This window comes from Lissotriton helveticus, chromosome 8 (genome assembly GCF_964261635.1).
Source record: "Lissotriton helveticus chromosome 8, aLisHel1.1, whole genome shotgun sequence".
NCBI lineage: Eukaryota > Metazoa > Chordata > Amphibia > Caudata > Salamandridae > Lissotriton > Lissotriton helveticus.
This window is the reverse complement of record NC_136069.1, coordinates 1,569,915,899-1,569,936,051: the sequence shown is the minus strand read 5'-3', so window position 1 is coordinate 1,569,936,051 and position 20,153 is coordinate 1,569,915,899. Positions and strand designations below refer to the sequence as shown.

Here is a 20,153-nt window from a genome sequence, read left to right as displayed (position 1 = left end):
GGTTGACTTACAACCAATCATCAATAAGGGTTGTTTGGACTGATATATAGTGATCACTAGAATAGTGAACACTGCACATCAGGCCAACTTCTCACATATATGCACACTGTTTTAAAAGGACTGTACTTTAGAGGAGAATCATCACATTATGCTGTAGTTAATAATGTATTCTGAGAAAGACGAAACATAAGAAAGTAGCCAACATCTATGAAACATGTTTTGTTACAAACAATTAAATATTTTATCAATCAATTGTTTTTCGAAATAAAGGATTACCATGTTGGTATTTTCTGAAAATAATGAATCAAAACATTGGAACAATTTGGAGTTGTTGGAAACAGAGATTTGTAGGATCGAAATAAAAAAGAATTGCATTCTAGTATATAGGAGAGTCATTATCAGGCTGACTCTTGAGGCAGACACCTTCAGCTGACTGGCCACTTGTTGCTGAATTAGTGGTACTTGCTGCACCTCCTTACCTCTGCAGCCGGTACCAAAGTGCTCTCACTTACTTTAAATCTCTTTTGTTTGGGTTGCATCCTGTAAAAGTGATCTGTGCCCCCAGCCTCTACTGGCACTGTAAACCTATCTGCTGATGGAGATGTGTGAAAAGACTCCAGGTATTAGACGACGAGCCATTTGCTCCAGTCTAATTGCTTGTTTTATTGCTGTGGATTTTCTACAGCAAGTATTGAGGTCATATTTATTTGTTTTGTTATGGCTTATGGCATAGCTATCTGTCTCACAGAGCTAATGCAATCCGTGCAGGGAAAGAGGCGAACTCTTTGCCCTCTCTTGTAAGTCTAACCGTAAGTGACCGCTCAGCCCTCCACAGGGCTTGGTCGCCCCACTCACTGCTGCCGCTCCTGCCTGCCTTTGCCGCCTCCTGCCTGCAGATTCCTTCGCTCGCTGCCCGCTGCTCCTGGGAATTTCCCGCTGCCCGCTGCTTCTTGGAATTTCCTGCCGCTGCCTCCCTGCGGCCCCGCCCCCCTGTGATTCCATTCGCCGCCCCGCTCCCGCCACCCAGCTGCTCCTCCCTCCCGGCTCCTTACTTAAGGGGACCACAGAGTGTGACCGCTCAGCCCTCCACAGGGCTTGGCCGCCCCACTCACTGCTGCCGCTCCTGCCTGCCTTTGCCGCCTCCTGCCTGAAGATTCCTTCGCTCGCTGCCCGCTGCTCCTGGGAATTTCCCGCTGCCCGCTGCTTCTTGGAATTTCCCGCCGCTGCCTCCCTGCGGCCCCGCCCCCCTGTGATTCCATTCGCCGCCCCGCTCCCGCCACCCAGCTGCTCCTCCCTCCCGGCTCCTTACTTATGACGCCCCCAGAGCGACCGCGCAGCGGACGCGAGCAGCGGGAGCGCCGATTGAGCGCCGAAGGTGCGCCAAAGGTAAGCCCGTCTGCGCCCGTCCGCGCCTGGCCCGCGCCCAGCGCCAGGACCCCTGGCCCTCCCCGCCGAGGCAAGACGACCCGACTGACCTACGACGCCGCCACTCTCAACGCACTCAATGCCGGCCGGACCCACACCTGCTGCCGAGCCACCCCAAGACGCACCCACGGACCCTTCACCTGCTGCACCTGCAGGTTCACCTGCCTCCGAACCTGTCCCCGCACCCGCCAAGACAAACACCAGCAGCAACCACCTCAAGTGCATCCTGATCAACACCCGCTCCGTCCACAGACACGCCATGGAACTCTGGAACCTCCTCGACACTACATCACCGGACGTCGCCTTCCTCACGGAAACATGGATGAACGCCTCCTCTGCACCCGACATCGCCATCCCGGACGGGTACAAGATCATCAGGAGGGACCGCATCAACCAGACCGGAGGTGGCATCGCCATCGTCCACAGGAACACCATCCGCATCACGACCGACGCCAACGACTCCTTCGCCGCAGCCGAACATCTCCACTTCCAGATTCACACCGACCCTAAGACGACCCTCAGAGGCACCCTCGTCTACAGACCCCCGGGACCACGCACACAATTCAGCGAAGACATCAAAGACTTCATCAGCCCGCACACCCTCCCCTCCACCGACTACATCCTCCTCGGGGACCTCAACTTCCACCTGGAGAACAACAAGAACCGCAACACCACTACCCTGCTGGAAAACCTCGCCAACCTCGGACTCAAGCAACTGGTCAACACCCCCACCCACTATGCCGGCCACACGCTTGATCCCGTCTTCTCTTCCAGCAAGTACATCACCTTCAGCCACGCCACCGGACTCCACTGGACCGACCACAGCTGCGTCCACTTCAACTTCAAAAGATCCACGACCCACCACCACCCGCAACAGGTACCTCACAGGAATTGGAGCAAGATCACCGCAGACCAGCTCACCACCTCCCTCAGCCAGAGCCCACCCGCCAACACAACGGACCCCAACGAAGCAGCCCGCAACTTCACACAGTGGCTGACCGCCTGCGCCGACGACCCCGCGCCACTAAAGAACCCTCCCAGCAGACCCAGAAGCAAGAAGGCATCCTGGTTCACCGACGACCTCAAGGACTCCAAGAAGACCTGCCGCACCCTCGAGAAAGCCTGGCTCCTCGACCGGACCACCGACAACATGACCGCCCTCAAACACGCTACCCGCAAGCACCACCAGCTCATCCGCACCACCAAGAAGAAATCCCTGAAGGAACGACTGGACAACAACGCCCACGACAGCAAAGAGCTCTTCACTATTGTCAAGGAGTTCTCCCACCCCAGCACCGGCACCAACGACATCACTCCGTCACAAGACCTCTGCGACTCCCTCGCCTCGTTCTTCCACCGCAAGATCGCCGACATCCACAACAGCTTTGGCGCCCCACCCACGCACCCAACCGTCGAACCAACGCCCCCCACCGCCACCCTTCGCACCTGGACCACGGTGACCACCGAAGACACAGCCCGCACGATGAACACCATCCACTCCGGATCACCGACCGACCCCTGCCCACACCACGTCTTCAACAAGGCCGACTCCACCATCGCACCCCAACTCCGGAACATCATCAACGCCTCCTTCAACACCGCCACCTTCCCGGAGAGCTGGAAGCACGCCGAGATCAGCGCCCTCCTGAAGAAACCTACAGCGGACCCCACCGACCTCAAAAACCTCCGCCCCATCTCGCTCCTCCCTTTTCCTGCTAAAGTCATCGAGAAGATCGTCAACAGACAGCTGACCGCCTTCCTCGAGACGAACGGATCCCTCGACCCCTCGCAGTCCGGCTTCAGAGCCAACCACAGCACCGAGACCGCCCTCATCGCAGCCACCGACGACATCCGGACCCTGCTCGACAAGGGGGAAACAGTGGCCCTCATCCTCCTAGACCTCTCCGCTGCGTTCGACACGGTCTGCCACCGCACCCTAGTCCAGCGCCTCAGCAACATCGGTATCCAAGAGAAGGCACTGGAGTGGATCATCTCGTTCCTCGCCGGCAGAACAGAAAGAGTCCGCCTCCCCCCGTTTCGCTCCGAGGCCACCGAAGTCATCTGCGGCGTCCCGCAAGGCTCTTCACTCAGCCCCACCCTCTTCAACATCTACATGAAACCTCTCGCAGCCATCGCACGACAGCACAACCTCAACATCATCTCTTACGCCGACGACACTCAGCTGATCCTCTCCCTCACCAGAGACCCCGACACCGCCAGAACCTGCCTACACGAAGGGATGAAAGACGTCGCCGAGTGCATGAAGGACAGCCGCCTGAAACTGAACTCTGACAAGATGGAAGTCCTCATCCTGGGATCTTCGCCCTCCGCCTGGGACGACTCCTGGTGGCCCCCAGCCCTGGGCACCGCACCCAAGCCAACCGACCACGCACGCAACCTGGGCTTCATCCTGGACCCTCCCTCTCGATGACCAGACAAGTCAACGCCGTCTCCTCATCGTGCTTCAACACCCTGCGTATGCTTCGCAAGATCTTCCGCTGGATCCCGACCGAGACCAGGAAGACTGTCACCCAGGCACTCGTCACCAGCCGACTGGACTACGGAAACGCCCTCTACGCCGGAACCACAGCCAAGCTACAGAAAAGACTCCAGCGCATCCAGAACGCCTCCGCCCGACTCATCCTGGATGTCCCCCGACGCAGCCACATCTCCAGCCACCTGAGGAACCTGCACTGGCTCCCCGTCGACAAGAGGATCACGTTCCGGCTCCTCACCCACGCACACAAGTCTCTCCACGACCTGGGCCCCAAGTACCTCAACGACCGCCTGACCTTCTACACGCCCACCCGCCAGCTACGGTCCACCAGCCTCGCCCTCGCAGCCGTACCACGCATCCGAAGAGCCACCGCCGGAGGAAGATCCTTCTCTTACCTGGCTGCCAAGACTTGGAACTCCCTCCCCATCCACCTTCGGCTGACCCAGGACCATCTCGCCTTCAGGAAACAACTCAAGACCTGGCTGTTCGAGCAGTAGCATACCCCTCCCCCCAAGCGCCTTGAGACCCTCCCGGGTGAGTAGTGCGCTATACAAATGGCATGATTGATTGAATGATTAACTCTGATGATGATTGCCCCATATCTTTTAGCCATTGACAGACTCAATTGCTAATAGTTATGTATGGAGTTTCATCATTGCACTAACATATAGCCTTGTTATTGGACTAGACACAGATAAGCCTGCCTAGGTATGGGTGTCCTTTTTTAGGTTGAGCTTTCAAGACCTGTTTTATTCTCTTTGTGGGCTTAAAGCCCACCCCCCACTGTTTTTCATTTGTTTGTTTTAGTGTCCTTTAAAAATCCTTGCTTGCTAATGGTCAGTCCTGCCTCTTTGTCCCTCCGTTTTGTCTTTCTTTCCTTCCACGGAGCAGGGACCAAGTAGTGTATCTTTACCCTTTGGTTGTTTATCTGTCATCTGGGGGACTCATTTTTAACTTATTTCCTGCTCCTGTTACACTGTGGGTGCGAGTTAGCTCCGGCACCCGTATTTTATTGGATTTTTGCTCCTGCCCCCTCTTTCTGCCGGCTAGCCTGATAGCAGCATTCCGTATTGACACATTTAAAACCCTTGGCTTTAGCTCGCCGAGGTTCATCTTGCTCCCCAACCCGCCTCGTCACTGCTTCATCTCGCTCCCCCTCCCTCATGCAGCCCTGGCCATCTTGCTTATAAGGTGCCCCTCAGGGGCGGGGGGTTTATTCAGTCTATTAATGACTATGTTAATAAGACCATGGGGTAGATCGCCGAGACTCGAACCATGTTCCCCAGCTTCGAGGTCAGCCGCTTTAGCCCTTACACCACATCCTCTTCCTTCAAGATATAAGATGGCTGGCACTTCTTTAAATTAAATGTATTCCCATTATGCTTTCCAAAGCAGCGCCAGACATTTTGTTTTTGTATGACAGGTGTTTTTATATAGCTTCGATCAATCAGTGGATTATAAGAGTTGGAGGCTTGGAATTTGGCAGTAGATTGGCCAGCTGCATCCTTTTTCTGTTCCACCAGAATTTATCCCTGGTGACTGGACGTGGTTGACCGGAGGTCAGTTTAGTAGTGTGCTAGATTTTTTAGGCATGGGGAGATGAAGGGATGTGCCCACAATAACAGGTTGGTGAGCTAATTCTGGGACTCAAACTCGGTTCCCAGTGACAAAGTCGGCAGCCTTAGCCATAAAGGTAAGCATGGGAATACCAGCTAATATTATCCATATTTATTGTTAAAAAATGAATGTAGGTATTTATTGGAGTTTTCCTGACAGAAATAGAACATTCAGGTTAGATTTTGCCCACCACTCACAATACTTTTAGATGTCGAAGCACTTCTCCTTTTATTACTTGTGCTCAAAGTGCAAGGGTGATAAAATATGTTTTCATTGCCAACCAATAAGACTAGCATGATTAAACAAAAAAAAACCTGGGCATGGTAAATACAGGGCTGTTTTACTGGGTTCTCTTTCTTTTAAGGCGGCTCACACAGGCCCTGGTTCGTGCTGCACCTCACACATCAGCTGTAAAAATGAAAGATTTGCACCGAGTGCTATTAAATGTAGTTGTTTCCGTCTCATGTGGTATGATTGAAATAATGGAACGCTTGAATATATCTCTGCAGCCTGGTTCCATGTGCTGATTTCCCAGGACTTCTCCTCACTGAACGCGGAAGTCATTCCTAGCCTGATTCTCTGCTGTCAATACCCCACGGATTTACTCCTGACAACGACCTTGACTAACCCAGGTTTTGCTCCCTTGGGCACTTCGAATCTACCTAACGACTGAGACGCCTTCCCTTCGGCACTCCGATCTGCATATACTTTTCAGACCCTCTGAGGAAGACACCCCCCTCCTTCAGAAGATCGGATCCTTCGGACCGATCTACATTAGCCTACCAGCACCATAATTGAGACATGTCCTGAGGATGGTCCCGAATGACCGAGGACCGAAACGTCGTCGACCCCGCAGCGCAACTACAGGCGCATTCTCCACTGTGGCTCTATTTAAATTGTGATTTGAGTTGTAAAGTCACTCTAACTGTGTCACTCACTGAGTCACTTACTGTATAAAACTCTCACTTCGTTCACTTTGCGCCATTCACGCTGTCCACCATATCACTTGTGTCGCCACTGACCACTTGTACATATTTGAGCACCAAGTTTATTTCTGGCTGTCATATGAATTTTCCCACGCTGTGCTGCCCCAATTGTATGAATATGACCCTGCCCCTTATCTTTTTTTGAAATACAAGAATAATTTCAACAATTATGTTATTTCAATAACTGTCTCCTTTATTCATGTTCGTGTAATGCTTCGTGCATACAAAAGTAATTGCCTTACGAATATTACCTGTTGGGATATTGTATTTTGCTACACCTTTGAACCCTAATCCCTACTAGGTTTATGGGTCACACTCCTGTTACCCCCTACAAAATTCTCAGGACTTCAGCACCCACCTCGCTCTTTTTTTACACACGTATTCACTGATGCTTTCTGCCAAAAGATAATTACTTGTATTACAGCAAAACTGTCCATGCTTTTTCCAAAAGTATGCAATTCTTCTGTACTTCAGGAGGTTCAGTAAATGTCTTTGATTAGGGGTTTAATGTGCCAATGAAGGCTCCAGAGGGTGCCAGGGTTGGTGGTGTACCGAGCATGGGGACAGCGACACCAGTGCTGTGACATGTGTACACACACATATAGACATACATATATAAGGTAGCAAACACAACAAGATGATGGACGGAGTGCTGAAACTTTTCAACCACTCACCCCCAGTCACAGATCCTTCAATCCTTGTGTGATCCCTCTCCTTCCAGCAAGAGTCAAAAGTCAGGATTTATTTTCAGCAGGGAGGTGGTTGAGGTGCCAGATTCATCATATGCACTAGTCAGTGACTTGAGAAATCCTACCGCCAATTCCTAACAATCTTTTTGCCGTCCCCCCAAACTTCTTTTGCAGCACTTCCTCTTTGCCTCAAATTACACAGAAGTTCTGTTGCTGGATGATGGGACGTAGCTGCCCCAGGCACTTCTGTTTCCAGCTTTTTGGTCACTTCCCTATCTGAGAGGCGCGAAGCTGCTATTCTCTTCTACAGTGGCTGCAGGAGTGTCCTGGGTGTGAATAGGAGAAGCCCTCTATGAGATGTCCTTGATTCTTCCAACTGTTCCTGTCTGCTCCCAGATTGCTAATTCCTAGTAAGTGCTCAACAGTTATCTCCCATTGACCTTTCCTGGGCCCAAAGGTAAGCCATCGTCCTATGAGCCCGAGTTGGTAACTCTCCCATCCAAGGAGGTATATTCCACCTCTAGAGGTGTGATGAGTGGCAGAACTGGTTTAAGCCAGTTCTGGCTCAGGCAGCCTAGAAGTACATTTTTACAAAGTTACTTTTCTGCTTAAACTATCAAAATCTGATTTCACCATTAATCTTGATTTTAGTAGGTAATAACTATGAAGCATTTTTCTAGCCCTTTCCTAAGTGGAGGTGGAAATTAACGATTTTAATGCAACCTATGCCTATTACAGAAAAGTCTAGCAAGGCCTACAAAGTGAAATAGCTTTTCGCTTTTATTTCACTATGAGGGCACATTGACCCCAATATATAGTGTGTCTTCATTTTACAGTTTAGCACCCTGCCCTGTAGGTTTACAAGGCACACTTTAGGGCTACTTTTGAATATGTAAAAATAGGCTTTAGGCTTTATCTACATGGCAAAGACAGCGTTCCCTACCACGTGTCACTGCAGTGCCATTTAAACTGCAGCATAGCCTGAGCACAGTGGTGTGCCTTGCAGAAATATGTTTTTGTCACATATGTGGGTGGTACACTGCAGCCTGTACATGGCCTTTAACTTTAAATGCCATTGAGACAATTTAAGCATCATTTATAGTGGACTTATAGGTTAGTTAAATAGGCCAAAAAAGGAGATCCAGTGTGCAGCACATGCTTCAAACGAGTAACGCAGGCACATTCTTGTTTTACAATTTTTTTTTAATAATATCTTTTTATTAACATGTATCAACATAAACACACAGTACAGCAGACATGACGTGTGAAAATACAGTGGAGACAAATATCATTACAAATACGATATTCCATTGGGGGTCAAAGGAGAGGGAGCGTAATCAAAATCAATATTACGGGGAGGGAAACAGATATCACCAAGATACGTATTCCAGGGGTCCCAGATTTTAGACTATTTACGGGGGCAGCCACTGGCAATGTAAACCGTCTTTTCCCTATGCATACATCAGTTGAGATCTTTCTTCCAGTCTGCTATTTTGGGTGCGTGCGTAGCTCCCCAGAGTTGTGCAATGCTTATTTTGACTACCGTGAGTCCGAGTGTGGCCCATTGAGTAGTGTAGGTGTTGAGTTCAGTGGGCTTCCAGATATTTAGGAGGCATGTGAGAAGTTGGCCTGATATATAATGTTCACTATTCTAGTGAGCACTTTGTATCAGTCCAAACAACCCTTATTGATGATTGGTTGTAAGTCAACCTTATAGACCAGCTATCCTAGTAGCATGGATACGAGCAGTCTAAGGCTAAGACTCTAGAGGGCGTGTTAAGCCAGCTGTTTTACCATCACATTACCCCTTGAACACCCAGTGAAAGGACACCACACAAGTTGTTATGAAAATAAATGTATATTTATTTCTAACAAGTCTACCCTGAACTCTTTATGAGTCAGGGAGCTAAGCACAATACAAAACTCTTAAGAAAATACTTTAAGTCGCACAATTTACACCAATGCCCGAGAGGCACGAAAAACCATATATTACAAAAGTGGAATGCGAAATACTAGCAGGTAAGTAACGACTCTCAGAGGCTTTAGGAACGCTAGGCCTACAATTCTGAACACTCAGGTTAGGAGCAGGAGGCCTAGGGACGCCACGTGCAGAGTGGGAACTCTCACGCGTAAGGCGGGAAAAAGCCTATGGAAGCTAGTATTCACAAAGTTAGTGTTCTCGGGCGAACCCGACTAGGTAGGTCAAAAACGAAAGTGGATCTGGACCCTTGGATAGTGAGGCTATGCTGAGGCACCGAAATGCCGAAGTTACCTAGCCCAGGGGCTGCAGCTGCATAGGTCTGAAAAGACGTCGGGATTCTCCGTTGACGAACCAGGAGCCTGAAGGAAAGGAGTTGCTGGCAGGCGACCAGTGAAGATTGTTCGGGTGATCCAAGCCTGGATCGAAGAAAGATGACACCTGAAAGCAGAGGGGACCAAGTTCGTGACTACTAGCCAGTAGTCAGGTGGCACCAGGAGGGCACCGGGTGGTAGTCACCTCGACTAGGTGAGTGGGCGACGCTGGGCTCTGTAGTCTCACGGACCAGGAGGCGTTGTCGGCGACCAGGATGGAGGTACGAGCTGTCCCACGATGGATGATGCTCTCGACGTCGCTGGACCCAGGATTGGGGCAACAAGTCTTGGCAAATTCAAGCCCACGCGGTGGACCTAAAATGGCGTCTGGAGTGGACCAGGAGGGTCCGGGGTGCTCCTCTCTTGGAAGGGAGCAAGGGCCAGTCTGGAGCAACCAGACCAGCAACAGTGATGTCGTCGGGCGTCGTTAAGAAGGCCACAAGCCAGCGGGCTAGTAGCCAAACAACGCGGTGAGCAGCAAAAAGCAGAAGGGCCCCACGCAGATCGTGGAGATGCTGGGAGGCTGAACTTCGGTGCTGGGGCTGCTCAGGGTCGGGGCTTCTCGGACCCCAAAGCACTCACCAGAGGATCCCTCGGCGGTCGTGCTGGAAAGAAGTCGTGCAGTCTTGAAGATGGCCGGTCCCTCGAGGTCTCGTCGCACCCACAGTTCTCAGCTTAGCTGTAGAGGTGGGTAGAGGTCAGAGGTGCCAGGGAAGCCGGTTCTCGTCGAGCTGGGCAGTCAGATTCCGGAGGAAGGACTTGCAGCAGACCGCAGTGTTCTTAAGATGGTGCCTGCGGATGCAGGGTGACTACTCCTTAGTCACAAGGGAGAATCTTGAAGAAGAAATCTTGATGTCCTTTCGTAGAAAGTCGTGTCTTGATTCCAAAGATGATCTGATTTGGAAGGGGGCCAGTTCCTACCTTTATCCTGCAAAAAGGGGCTGGCACACGACTAAGTCCTGCCCTATGGGTGGGACTAGGAGGGGGGTGGTTACACCCCTCTCCTTTGGCGGGCTTTCCCCAGGCCAGGGGCTGGAGTGCCCCTGGAACTGGTTTCAGCCGGCCTATGCACAGTGAGCACCGGGGTGCCACTTGCAGTCACCTTCCTCTGAAGCCCTGCCTACCTAGGATACACAAAATCCTGTCTGGGACGGTGCTGGCACCGCCCCTGGCAGGAAACCCTTTGTCCTTGCCTCCTGCTCTGGGAGGACTCCCAGCAGCAGGAGGGCAGACTTGTGTCTCGGTGGCAGCATCCATTTTGTGGAGCTAAGGCTCTGTTTGACTTTAACCGGGGTTACAGGTTGCATACATGTCGTGTCCCTCTAGAAGGGTGGAATGCTAACCCCGTCGCCAGAATTGGCGAGGGGTTAGTATTCCAATTCGTATGACACCTTACTCGACATGTTTTGATAAAGCGATACCAGAGTTGGCATATAACCGCGAGGATTATAATGCACTTAAGAGTATATGGTATGCGATATCATGGAAACGGCTAAGGGATGGATCCCGAACGCCGCAGACAGGCTCAGCTCATGCCAGAGCACTATCTCACACGATTCCAAGCACTCTGCCTTCAGGATTGTCAAGGCCTGCCATAGGAGTGACTGATAGGAGATCTGTGTGTCCATTTTTAGGGTTAGATATAGGTATACTATATCTAAAGCAAAGGGTGATTACACCACCTTGCCCCAGCTGTCAAGCAGCCAGTTGTGTCAGATTTGGATGGCCAGCCAGGGGTGGCATAATACATGCTGCAGTCCCTGGTAGGCCCTGGGTACACCTATGCCCTGGGTACCTAAGGTACACTGTACAGGGACTGATAAGGTGACTCAGTATCCAATTAGATATGTACCTAAGGTACATGGAATCCATTTTACAGAGAGAGCAGTAGGCCTGGGGTCCTGAATAGCAGGGCCCCAGGTCAACTAAGTCAGAAAACCAGCAAAACACCAGGCAAAAAGTTGGGGGCAACCATAGTCAGGGATCTACCTTCCTACAAGGCATCTATGCGCCTCTGGGCGGAGATCAATTGACAAAACTTCACTAATCACATCGTGTACCTTCTGTCAGTAGCTTTGGATGAAATCGCAATGCCAAATTATGTGCATGAATGTGCTCAATTGGTTACATCCCGTCTTCAATCCCGTCCATTGGCCCTCCCATGTGTAATAGCTGAGTTCCTGTGACATAGATTCTGTGGAGGACTTTCAACTGTATTAATCGGAGACGTGCTGGGATTGCGAACGTTCTGGGGAGGAAACAGCTACCTGCCAGTCCTCGTTATCCATTGGAATACCATCTCCTACCCACTTTTCCCGCAGCGTGTGGAGAGGATCTTCCATGTTGTTTATGAGTTTTTTATATATGAGGGAAATAGCTTTCTCCGTTAAGTATCTGTCGAGGATCCTGTCCTCTAGTGGGGTGCGTCAGGGGTGGAGGATTCCTTAGGCAAGGCCGCTCGCAGGGCATGTCGTATTTGTAAATATCGGAACCTTTCTGAATCTGCCAACTCATGCTGACGTTGGAGTTCGGCCCTTGTTTCAGAGATCTTTTATATGCGAGATGCCTATTAGCTCCCACTTGTCAAAGTCCCTTTGTTTTCCTCAAATCGCCCAGTTTTTGAGAATCCCATAGGGGTGTTGCTAGTGTAAGTTTCTGGGCCCATCCGAGCGATTTATTAGTTGAGTGCTAGACATCGACTGCATGTTTGGTGGGACCCGTGAGTGGGTGTCTGCCTGGTTTGGAGTAGAGAACCCTATTGTAGACACCGCCGGGGAGGAGCCATCTATCCATGTTGAATCCCGGGTCATCAGGGCGGCCGTGGATGCCGTGATTGATGGCCGCCAGATGTGCAGCCCAGTAGTATTTTTTGATGTCCAGCAAACTGATTCCCCGTCATACCATTTAAGTGTAAGTTTGTGTAAGGTGATGCATGGTTTCCCGTCCCACAGAAGCTCACGCTGGAGCCCTTCTATCTCTCTGAAGTATGAATTAGGGACAGAGTCAGCCGAGTTCTGCAGCGCATACAAGAAACGGGGTAGCGACATCATTTTGAATAGAGCCACCTTGCCCAACATTGAAAGTGGAAGTGACTTCCAATTTGTGATGTCTCGTTTGAGCCTGAGCAGTGGGGGGACAAGGCTGCAGGAATACCGGAGTGCCGGATCAAGTGAGACAAATATACCCAGGTATTTGAAACCTTCCGTGGCAGTCTGTATTGGGCAGTTTGGAGGTAACAGAGGGGGGGTTGCCGTGGAGGACATAGAGGATGGATTTTTGCCAGTTGATCTCAAACCCGGAGTATCTGCCAAAGATGGCTAGGATGTCGCGAACTGCTATCAGAGTTTTCTTAGGGGATGTGAGGTATAACAGGATATCATCAGCATAGAGAGAAATACAGTCTTCCCAATCTGGGGAACAACGCATTCCTCGAATGACTGGGTCTCTCCGGATCCATGCTGCAAGGGGTCCAGTGCTAGTACGAAAAGTAGATGGGATAGAGGGCATCCCTGTCGAGTCCCGCGACTGAGTGTAAAGGCCTCAGTTTTTTTGTTATTTACCACTACTTGAGCCATAGGTTCGCAATATAGAAGACGCACCCACCGTTTAAAGCCTGGACCAAATCTCAACTTTGTGAGTACGGCGAAGAGGTAGGGCCACTCACTGTGTCAAAGGCCATGGTAGCATCCAGGGATACAATGTTCCCGTATGGTGGACGCTCTACCCAAAACCCTCTGTACCCTGCGCAGATTTAACGCAGTGTTTCTGCGCGGCATAAAGCCTGATTGATCAGGGTGTACCAATTCCCATATAACTTTTAGTTAATCTGTTGGCAAGTAGCTTGGCAAGAATTTTGGGCTCCACATTTAAAAGTGAGATAGGGCGGTAGGAGGCACAGTTGGTTTTGGTTTTCCCCTCTTTATAAATTGTGACAATAGTCGCAATTCTTTGATCTATAGGCAGCGATCTTCTTTCGAGGCTTTCCTCGTACATGGCTTTTAGGTACGGGGCCAGCTTGGCAGGGTGGAGTTTGTAAAGTTCAATAGGGATACAGTTCGGTCCCAGGGCCTTGCCAGGATGCAGTGCACGTATCGCGAGTGCTATTTCATCAGTGAAAAGTTTGCTGTCAAGAAATGTTCGATACTCAAGTGAAAAAGTGGGGAGAGAAATTTCCCTTAAAAGGTCCAGGGATTCATCTTCAGCGTGGGGTGCCACTGAGGTGTAAACAGTTCGAAAAGGGTCAGCAAAATGGGTAACGATATCGTGGGGGTCCGTTATGGGAGTCATATTAGCATCCCTGAGATCTGGGACGAGTTTGCTAGCGTACTCTTTCTTGTCAAGCCAAGCGATCAATTTCCCTGCTTTGTCCTCCTAGTCATAGATCCGACCCAACTTATCCTGTCCCAGTGTTTTGGCTCTGTCAGTCACTAATGCCCAGTACTCGTCTTGATGGAGGGGGAATGTGTGGAGTGCGTCTGGTGTGATGTCCGAACCCATGTCCTGTTCTAGTCGATATATCTCTTGCTCCGCATCGTAGATGTCTTTTAGTTTGTCTTTTTTAATTCTCACTATCAGTGAGAGAGCCTGTCCACGGGGTACAGTTTTAAAGGCCTCCCACAGGACCTGGGGAGAGTCAACTGATGCCTCGTTTTCTAGGAAGTAGTTGTCTATGGACTTAATCAGATCTTTACGAATTTTCGGATCTCGTAAGTACCACGGGTTTATGAGGGTGATTCTTCCCACCTGTGTATGGTCAAGGACTATGTGTACCCATAGTGGGGAATGATTGGAAATTCCCATGGCAAGGTGTCTAATTTTGTGAATGTTTGCGACCTGTGGGGCGGGAACTATAATGTAGTCCAGGCGGGAGAGACTGTTGTGCGCCCTAGAATGGAAGGTGTGTTGGATTTTGCTCGGGTTGTAGGTTCTCCACCCATCCACAAACCCCATGGCCTCTAGGAAGCCGGAGAAGGAATGAGAAGATTGGGGCAACACATGAGGGGGGTATCTGTCTAATGTACCAGAGAGTATGAAGTTAAAGTCTCCCCCCAACACCAACAGTCCATCTGGTAATACTAGTAATAGAGCCCATAGGTCAGTGAAGGTGGTGGACTGTAGGCCCGGCGGGGCATAAATGGACATAAACGTTATGGTCCGCCCCTCTCATGTCCCAGTGACCCCGATGTATCGTCCCTGATCGTCGGCCCAAGTGGGCGTGAGCGATAGGGGAAATGTTCTTTTCATCATGATGCCCACACCCCGGGAAGCCCGCATGTGCAACCATCGAGTAGCCCCACCTGTGCATTGCCCTGCAAGTGTTACCAACCAGGTGAGTTTCTTGGAGTAATACGATGTCTGTCGCAAATTTCTTGATTTGCTGCAAAACAACACAACGCTTTACCTTGTCCCCAAGGCCATTAACATTCCATCTCAACAATTTACTATCCTTCTTCCATTGTACCCCCATTGGTGATGTGGTAAAGTGCAACACCCGCCATAATAATTACTGACTGTGCTGTCGATACGAACCCAATAACAAGAAACAAATGAAAATGATCCCACCCAACAACCTCCCTCGCTGCTTCCCTGCACTTTGGGCTCTAAACTGCCCATAATTACAAAATGCAGAGTGCCTGTCGCCCAACAAATTACTAAAAGAAGAAAAACTGGGGGGGAGGCCTAGGTATCTCGTCTTCCCACCTCACCAATACATTAAGGTATAGGTTCTCTGGGCCCAGTTGGACCAAAATTACAGTATATAATAACAGTCGGAGTCCACCAGCATGCATCAATTTAAACAAATTTCTACTTGAGCCAGTTGTCGGTGTGTACCAGGCAAACCAGAGGGTGGGCAAGCGGTTACGGACCACTTGGAGTCTTACTGTTGAAGTCAGGTGGTCGGCTTCAGCGTCCATGGAACTTTTCTCCATCGCTTCCCTCCAGCCGTCAAGCCAGGCGGATGCTGATTCCGGAAGATCAAAAAATCTAGTCTTTCCCTCGGCCTCGACTCGGAGATGGGCTGGGAAGAGCATGGCATACTTCAGACCCTTGTCACATAGTCTTTTTTTGATGTCTAGAAAAGAACGCCGTTGTTTTTGCACGTGGTACAAAAGGGGGTGGTGATGGACGGAGCATCTGAATCAATAAAACACTCACACCCAGTCAAAAGATCTGGGTTTAATCCATCACCGTTCTTTAGCCCACTCTGCCACCCCAGTTCAGACAGTTGTTTTTGCACAGCTTGTGTAAAGTCTGGAAAGAAAGTGATTTCCGCATTATCCAACTTAATTGGCGGGGCAACTCTGGCAGCTTGCAGGATCGAATCTATCCCTGTAATTCAGCAAGCTGACCATTATCGGGCGGGGAGTGGGCTCCTGGCCTCAGGCGACCCCTGGGCTTCCTGTGAGCTCTTTCAATCACAAATAGGTTGGATAGGCCCTTCGGTTGCAGGTGTAACATGATTAGGGTTTCTACGAAAAGATCCGTGGCAGGCCCTTCTGATTTTTCCAGCACACCTAGGATGCGTATGTTATTGCGCCTCATGCACCTTTTGTTTTGCAACTCCAGGCTGGTCGTAGTAATTTCCAGTTGTTTAACTTTTACTGTGTGTTTGGAAAGGTCAGCTCGGATAAGCATAATTTCTGAGGAAAGGGTGCCCATTCGCTGCCTCCATTACGTCTTTCAGTGTAAGGTCTGGAGAGTCGTTTTCAGCACCTCCCTGTTGCTTGTCCCCTGCCAACTTGCGTTTGGGTAAGTCCGCTTTAGGGCAAGTATAGCAGTCCGGCCTGCTCTGTTGAGTTGTTTTTGCGCCCTTTGCACCAGACATGGTGAGAACTGCAAGGTCACTCGGTCCAAGCTCCGTAGTTGGTATTGCCACCGCTTGTCCCTGGCCAGCCTCACTTAGCGCACCACTGGTGGGGAAGGGGGAAAGAAGGAGCGCACCCCTCCAGCCCACGATCTTCTGCTGTGAAGGCGGTCGAGGGAACTCCTCAGCTCCGACTGGGTCCTCACAGAGCGGTCATGAAAGGCTGAACAATGGCCACTTACACGGTATAGAAGCGCCAGGTCCAGCGGTACCTCACATTAATTTGGGTGCAGAGGGGGCCAACCCGGTAAGCGCTGGGCACCAGCGGGCCCCTTGGTGGGCGGGATGTCAGCGACGCAGCAGCCACCAGCGGGGACCCGTGGGAGCAATTTAATTAGGTCCGTAAGGAGGGGGGGGGCCGCCACAGATCCGGCAATAATTCCGGCACAACACCCCTTGCACGTCTCCTCACAAGTCTGCAGCTCACGGCCCCTCCGTGGGCCTCCGCAGCGCTCGGTCCGCTCACGCCGGGTTTCTCACTGCATACGTAGTGCGTGGGGCCGTGTGGATCCTCAATGTTCGGAACCGAATATCAGAAAGGCAAGAAGAGGCCAGGAACAGCAGGGCCGCTGTGTATCTCGGCTCATTCCAACTCGGCGAGATTAGATGCAGAGCATTCAGAGCCCCTGGATGGGGGAGGGGAGTCACGCCAGCCGGCACGATCTCTTTCCTGGCCTGGTCGTCACGCAAGGCCCTGGCTCTCACGTCGGAGGAGGCCTCAAGCGTCTGTGCTCGTAACTTCGGCCCGGGAGGTCTGCTGTACACAGGACCGGGGTCGATGTGCTTTGCTACACGTCCGGTTCGCGATTCTGACCTCAGAGGCACGGATTTATGAGTCGGATCGGCGGTATCAGGAGGGAGTCACGGAGATACCTCAACTTGCGGCCATTTTGCTCAGCCTGCGTAGCCACGCCCTCACATTCCTGGTTTTTAGCAGTGGTAAAGGGTGCAGAGCCATAAAGCCAAAGAAAATAGGGTATAGAAAATGAAAAAAAAAATCTGGGGTGAAAAAGCAAATTTGTTGCAGGCCCTAATTACTCGTTGGGCAGAGTGGAATTCTAGTGTGGAATCCTGCCCAATAACAACTAGCCTGGATTTTCTGAATGGAATGTGGAAACAACAGACCCAATTTTACCAGCCAGAAATCAGTTCAGTAAAATTGCTTTGGGAATGTGCTGCAATTAAAAAAGCCTGCACACATTTGCACCAGGGAAGCATGTTATGCTCTCCCGAGCCAGGTGACATCTTCCCCAGACTTCTCCTACTCCAGACTGTCCCACAAAAGAGTCCCCACATACATTTACCTCCTGCTCAGGCCACATTGTAAATATGTCTGTTAAACGCCATGTAATTGGGAATTTAGTGCATATTTCAGGCTAGTAATTCCTGTTCTACACTTCCATGGCATTTAGCTCGTAATTTCACTGTACTAGTAGTGTGCGCAGGGCACAGTTTTTTACATGTACAAAGTTACCACCCTTCCAGAATTGCGCAATTTGTAATCAGAGCCTTAGAAGTCATTTTCACGTTTTCTAAATTGTAGTAGATGGGGTTCCACCCATTAAGTTGCCGTAAATGTTTCGCATTTGAATTCACAATTTTTTACTTCTACTATGAGTTAGTCTCATTCACGATAAATTGACAGCAATTGCATTGAGAGTGCTAATCGCCAGTGTCCACCTTTTAACGTAAAGCCACTGCCGCATCGCTATGGTAAGAGGTGCATGGTTGGCTGCACATGAACACCTGAGCACAAGCCTGTGCATGTGTGTGGGCTGTTTGTGTGAGACTAACTTCTTGCATAGCCTGGAATCTGTGTGCATTTAACCTGTCGCAGAAGGGACTCTTCAGGGATCAGTGCTGTCCTGGGGTAGGCCTAATAATATGAGTGGACATTCATAGTGTAGGTCTGTAGTGCTTACTGGAGGTCTCTGGTGCTTACACTGTGTACACCTTATAGGCGATATCTACCCACCTTTTTGTCGTCTCCTCCCTCATCCAACCCTTGCTCTTTGGCATGCCACATTTCTTTGTCTTTTTGTACTTGTCCCTTTGAGAGGTGGCTCCTCTTTGGTCACACACACATGCACCTCCATGACAAGCTTCCTATTATAAGTCTCTTCCTGTCCTCACCTGTCCCCTCTCAGTGCTTTTTCACAACACAGAATTTGGCTGATGTTCATAATTTGTTGCATTGTGCTCTTTTGACAAGTCAATGTGCAGAGACAAAGCTTCTACTATTCCCAATGATTACCCTGTAAAAAAATATCCTGGCATGGTTTAAAATTAGAAATACACCTGAGCACATTTGTTGCATGGATTTTAGTCTGAGTAGCATCCTGGGACGGGCAATGAAAAAGTGCTGCAGGCCATGTTTGTTGCATGCGGGGAGTAAATTTGGTCTACAGACACCATGACCAAGAGCTCCAGTGCCCGTGGGCATAGGTCTCCACTCTTGCACACAATTTGGTACACTGTGGCCGCAGAACCTTCACCTACAGGCTGACGTTTACTCTTTCTCTCTCCTACTTTTTAAATTTGATCACTTGACTTTCTCGCTCTTCAGTTTGTAAGATATCTTATGGTCTTGCTTCTGGTTCTTCCTTTGCTGGTGCCATCTTTTTTAGAATATGTTTAATCATGACGTTTTCTTCGACAACAAACCAATGCAATTTTTACTAGTAAGAGAGCATTTCATCTTTTGCACCAAGGAGGTTAGACACATTAGGATTAATAATGCAATGTTAGAGCAGAGGAGATCCAAACAAGAGGTGTTATCACTTTCAGCCATATAGTTCTTTCCCTCCATTCCAAATACTGCAGATTTCACTTCTTTATTTGTAGTCCTTTCTTGTGTAAAGTATTGTGAAGTGTGGCAGAGAAGGCTCCTGATTCACATACTCATGCTTTGCAGTTTCTTTTGTGTCTTTTAGAATTGTCTTACACCATGGATGCCACTGCCCTACCTGAGAAGACCACCCTCTTCCATCGGGAGCCGAGTGGGGTCACCTACAGGATTCCAGCGCTGCTTTACCTCCAGTCTACGCGCACCATCTTGGCATTTGCAGAGAAGCGATCCACTGTCAAAGATGTTGATGCTGAATACTTGGTCATGAGGCGCGGACATGTGGCCAAGGACTCAGTTGAGGTAATACTTTGAAGTTTTTCGATGTGGATCCCTCATGCACTGTTGCTTGTGTGGTGGTGGTGTGGGTCCTGTGACAGACTAAGGGTGGAGAGCCTTGCTTACTATGGCAGCCTGGCAGGGTCAGACTGGGAATTGAGCCTAGTCCTGGCAGAACAAGTCATAGCTGCCCCACTCTGCACAGAGCAAGCTTCCAAAGAGGGTATATTGAGGTTCTCTCCCTAAGGAGCTATATGGAAAGTGACACTGTAGCAGCAAACAGTGTGTATGCCTATACAAGATTCATTGTGCCTAGTACAAACAAGCATTTGCAATGCAATAGGTCTCGCATTTGTGAGACTTTGAGCTGTTAGCATTGTAACTGACAATGCCTTTTATTTATGTGTTTTGAAAACCTGCCAGCAGTACGTAAGCGTGCACTTTGCACTTCTTGTCGTTGCTTACGAGCAGAAAGGCTTGCAGTAACTGCGCTTCTTACTGCCAGCCTTGCTCATCACAAGCAAGTATTATAAGTACAAAGTGTGTATTTACGCACCCCTTGCAGGTTTTCAAAACACATAAATAAAAGGGTGCCAAA

General features: G+C 50.0%; 1 protein-coding gene across 1 annotated transcript in view; it reads left to right on the top strand.

Annotated features, from left to right (window-relative positions):
- LOC144773515 (sialidase-3-like) overlaps nt 1–20,153 on the top strand; it is a 53,109-nt gene that overhangs the window by 18,991 nt on the left and 13,965 nt on the right. The window contains exon 2 of the mRNA XM_078658573.1: nt 19,365–19,579. Within this exon, the coding sequence (XP_078514699.1) occupies nt 19,379–19,579 (201 nt within the window). The 5' untranslated portion in view covers nt 19,365–19,378. The remainder of the gene's footprint in view (nt 1–19,364; nt 19,580–20,153) is intronic.